At 37.2% G+C, this 4110-nt stretch overlaps 1 protein-coding gene across 2 annotated transcripts; it reads right to left on the bottom strand.

The window, feature by feature from the left end:
- Positions 1-2631, bottom strand: LOC107693326 (uncharacterized). Of its 2 annotated transcripts, XM_016492661.1 has the most exons (9): positions 2438-2631; positions 2037-2233; positions 1748-1819; positions 1500-1646; positions 977-1027; positions 859-903; positions 708-772; positions 442-586; positions 1-348 (listed from the first exon to the last, which is right to left on the bottom strand). In XM_016492661.1, the coding sequence occupies exons 1-9, from the start codon at positions 2553-2555 to the stop codon at positions 64-66; spliced, it is 1125 nt and encodes a 374-aa protein (XP_016348147.1). In that variant the 5' UTR covers positions 2556-2631; the 3' UTR covers positions 1-63. The 2 variants fall into 2 exon arrangements, with proteins under 2 accessions (XP_016348147.1, XP_016348148.1); XM_016492662.1 differs by lacking the exons at positions 1500-1646; positions 1748-1819 and having other exon boundaries at positions 2438-2630.
- Positions 2632-4110: the final 1479 nt, after the last annotated feature.

Raw genomic sequence — 4110 nt, 5'->3', positions numbered from 1 at the left:
TTTTTTTTCAAATTATTTATTCATGAATGAATTCATTCATTCATTCCCTCCCTCCCTCATCTACTACAACTGCTGATTGAGGAACATGGCATTGACCTTCAGGCCTTGTTTATCAACACAGTATGACAAAAATGTTTCCATGTCATCTTGAGACGGAAATATGAACAAAAAGTCATCCTTTGCTTCAGGGAATTCACTCCCCAGGGCCTTCCTGAGTGCATTTTGTTGACTTTCACTGTTCATCTGCAGAAAAGCAGGCTCTGTCACCTCTCCATGGAATAAGTCTCTGTGATTGTTTACCCAGTACCAAGCTGTATGAAGGTCTCTCACAATGCTAGGCTGTTGCACCTGAATATACAAATATATAATGGCACAAACAAATTAAACTATTTATCCAACTTGCATGCAACTCCGTGATATATGACCACTAAAATAATTTACCTTATCAGTGTCCTCTTCAACCCCAACTCTTCTGCTGGGTGACTGTTTGGTGGTGGTGGATTTTGACACCCTAAAGACAGGCTCAAGGGTTCCCTGAAGGAGTTGGGATGCTTCTTCTGTCCAGTGTGCAAATCTCTGTCCATGCCTTTGTAAAATATGTAAATGTATATGCACTCTATTTGTATAAGACTTTTCTAGTATCACTTTGCCAACAGTGACTTAATACAGCCGAGATACTGAAATTGTATCTGTAGAGTCTGTCATACCCTTCAAGGCAAAACCTCTCCATCAACTGAATGCACCACCACTGGCGAATCAATGGCACCTCCTCCTAAAAGAATGCAAAACAAAAATAAAAACAAACAAAAAAAGCCACATAAAAGTAGTTTGGTGTATTTTTGTAGAAATATAGCTTACCTCTGTGAATGTTAGTGGGCATGATGTACAGGTGCTGAGAGCATACTGTGAAATACAAATAACACTGTAAGACTTTGATTTTATTATTTAACAGCTTTGACAAATGAAACATTCTTACCATCAGCATGTAGATGCCACAGGAATTCCCTGTACACTGTTGAGGAAAACCCTGGAAAAGGAAATGTGCATCCACAGTTAGTTTTAAAAACAACTGCTGGCTTGTTTAAACATATATACATACATATCCTAATCCTTTTAGGATCATTTCGACCCCGGAAATGATTTTAGTTTATTTTTTAAAACCAAGCATTGATCATTATGGTATGAGACTTTATGACTTTTGTCGGACTTGAATTGGGAACAAGTTCACAAAAAAATGTGGATACGCAGTTTCTGTGGTTGTAATTTAAAAAAAAAAACAAGAAGTTACAAATCCTTCCCTCACGGGTCAATTTGACTGGATAGGAATGAATGAAGTTTCCGAAAAACTTTTTTTTAACTACATTAGATTTTTTTTTTTAAATACATATATGTGACCCTGCAGCACAAAAGCAGTCATAAGTAGCGCAGGTATATTTGTAGCAATACCCAACAATACATTGTATGGGTCAAATTGATAGATTTTTTATTATTGCAGACACCTCAGCTGCCGTCTTAGATTGCATAGGTTCCGCAATCACCCACTTGGTGTACAGGTCAGTCATGGTAAGGACATACTTGTTGTTGTGTGCAGTTTCTGGCAGTGGTCCAATCAAATCCAAACCAAGCACCTCCCAAGGTTCTTTTACCTGCATGGCACAAAATTAGCATCAAATGCTGGTAAAACTGTACACAAGGTTGAGACTAGCTTGTTAATCTCATCAGTTTGCTAAAACATTGTATGCAGTACCTTAATAGAATGCAAGACTGGCACAACAGTCTTGATGGGGTCATTCAACTGGCAGCGGTGACAGGATCTGACCTAAAAAGCAACACAATTTTTTTGTAACAAAATGTCAAGAAAAACAGCCACTTGATATAAGCTGGTGATGACAATAAATATAACTTCTAAATCAAGGAGGTATCTAACAATCAGAGGTGGCAAGAATGTACATATTCTTAAGTATAGATACTTGAAAAGAAAACAAAACGGGCAAAAGTAGAAGTGAAAATAAAGTACCACATATGTAGTACATTACCCATTCTTTCACATCCTGGATAATTGTAGACCAATAGTAGCCAGCAATAACCCTGTTTTGAGTGCCTCTGACGCCACTGTGATTGCCAGTCCCAGGGTTATTGTGGCACTCCGTAAGAACAGACCTCTTCTCTTCCTCTGACAGGACAACTAGCCGGATGTACTGCCTACTGGGGCCGACGTAGAAGAGTCTGTCATCTATTTTAATTGGAAAAAAGAAAGTCAGAAGAAGCTGCAATTCAATGTAAAAAGATCAAATTACATATCCAGATATAGGAGCTAAACAAGTACAGTGAACGTAGCTTGATATTTAAAAAAAAAAATAGAATTAAGCACACGGCCCAGGTTGTAACAGAGTCAATTCTCTTTTTCATTATAAAATCTTTCGGTACTAATAGTTACCTTTGATGATAAAATTTGTCGACGCCCGTCTAACCTTCCGACGATTTGCAGAATTGTCAGGAATTTCTCCTTTTAAGAGAAATTCTTGAACCTGTACATAGAATGCAAAAGAATCCATATCGCTAGACTGTCGTAAAAACGTTGGCGGTGACAGGAAGTGGAAGCAATTTCGCGCATGCGCAGTACAAATCGTGTTTCCAGTACGGATCGAGTAGTACTTCTCTTCTTCTTCTTCTTTTGTGTTTAATGGCGGTTGGCAAACCAGCTTAAGGTGCATTTCCGCCACCTACTGGTATGGAGTGTGAGGCCGCGATGAACGAACATATTATATACCACTAATAAAAAAATAAATTAAAAAAATATTCTAATCAAATCTGTATCTCTCAGATATTTTAGAAGAAAACCATAAACCCTTAGATGTTTCTGTGCATTCTGAAATATATTCATAACTGAAATGTCATGATTTCCATATCTCTTAGTTTTTCAACAAGTTGCTTTCTTTGTCTATTATATGCCTCACAATGTAAGAGCACATGTTCAACTGTTTCTGTTATTCCACAGTAACTGCAGCTATCTGACTCACTTTTTCCTATTATATGCAATGAATAATTAAGGTTAGAGTGTCCTATACGGATCCTGGTTATAACAGTATCTTCTCTTCTGTTTCCATATACCTTTCTTTCAATCCCCACTTTCTGTTGAATACTAAATAAGTGTCTCCCTTTTGACTCTTTATTCCATACGTCTTGCCACATACTTCCAACTGCTGTTTTAATAATACCTTTTACTTCTGTTTTACTTAAAGGAATTTCTATGTCAATCTCTTCTTTTCTCAATGCTGACTTGGCCAGCTTATCCACCTCCTCATTCCCTTCTACACCTACATGGGCAGGTATCCATAAAAACTCTACTCTTACTCCTGTTTGGTTTATTCTATATAAATTCTGTAAAATTTCATAAAGTATATCCTGTCTAGATGCTGATTTCCCACTATTTAAACTGTTTAATACTGAATATGAATCTGAACAAACTACTACACTTATAGGATTGATTTCTTCCACCCACTGCAAAGCCATTAGAATTGCCACCATTTCTGTTGTGAATACAGATACATCGTTAGATAACCTTTTAACTGTGCTATATTTAAAATAGGGAATATATATGGCTGCTGCTGTATACCCAGAATCTGGATTTTTTGACCCATCCGTATATATTTGAATACTATTAAAATAGTTTTGTTTCAAATAGTGATCCACTACTATTTCTTTAGGCATACACCTTTCCTTTTCATTTATTTTAAAATGCAACTGAAGATCTACCATTGGCATGCGGAACAGCCAAGGGGGTATAATTGGTATTGCTACCGTTGAACTTATTTTTATGTCATTAATTCCTACCTTCTTAGCATCTGCGTTGGCATTCCATCCAAAACTACAATAATTTATATACTCATGTTCCCAACATTTCTGTAAAACATCTTTGACTGGATGGGTTTCTACATGCCCCCTTACAGAACACCAGTATGCCATCTTTAACTTAAGTCTCCGGAGGTCTAAAGGCAACTCCGCCATTTCCACCTGCATCGCTGAGACTGGCGATGTTCTAAATGCCCCACTTCCTATTCTTAGTGCCTGAGATTGGATACCACTTACTTTCTTCAACATAGATACTGA

This window comes from Sinocyclocheilus anshuiensis, unplaced genomic scaffold, assembly GCF_001515605.1.
Source record: "Sinocyclocheilus anshuiensis isolate Anshui unplaced genomic scaffold, SAMN03320099.WGS_v1.1 scaffold566, whole genome shotgun sequence".
Taxonomy (NCBI): Eukaryota; Metazoa; Chordata; class Actinopteri; order Cypriniformes; family Cyprinidae; genus Sinocyclocheilus; species Sinocyclocheilus anshuiensis.
This window is presented reverse-complemented; position numbering and strand designations above follow the sequence as displayed.

Excerpts from the sequence above, each read along its gene's own strand:
- LOC107693326 (XM_016492661.1), bottom strand. The coding sequence starts at position 2,555 with ATGGATTCTTTTGCATTCTATGTACAGGTTCAAGAATTTCTCTTAAAA. Across the intron at positions 904-976 it reads GTGGCATCTACATGCTGATG|TATGCTCTCAGCACCTGTAC; the intron begins GTAAGAATGTTT and ends TGTATTTCACAG. Across the intron at positions 349-441 it reads TTGAAGAGGACACTGATAAG|GTGCAACAGCCTAGCATTGT; the intron begins GTAAATTATTTT and ends TTGTATATTCAG.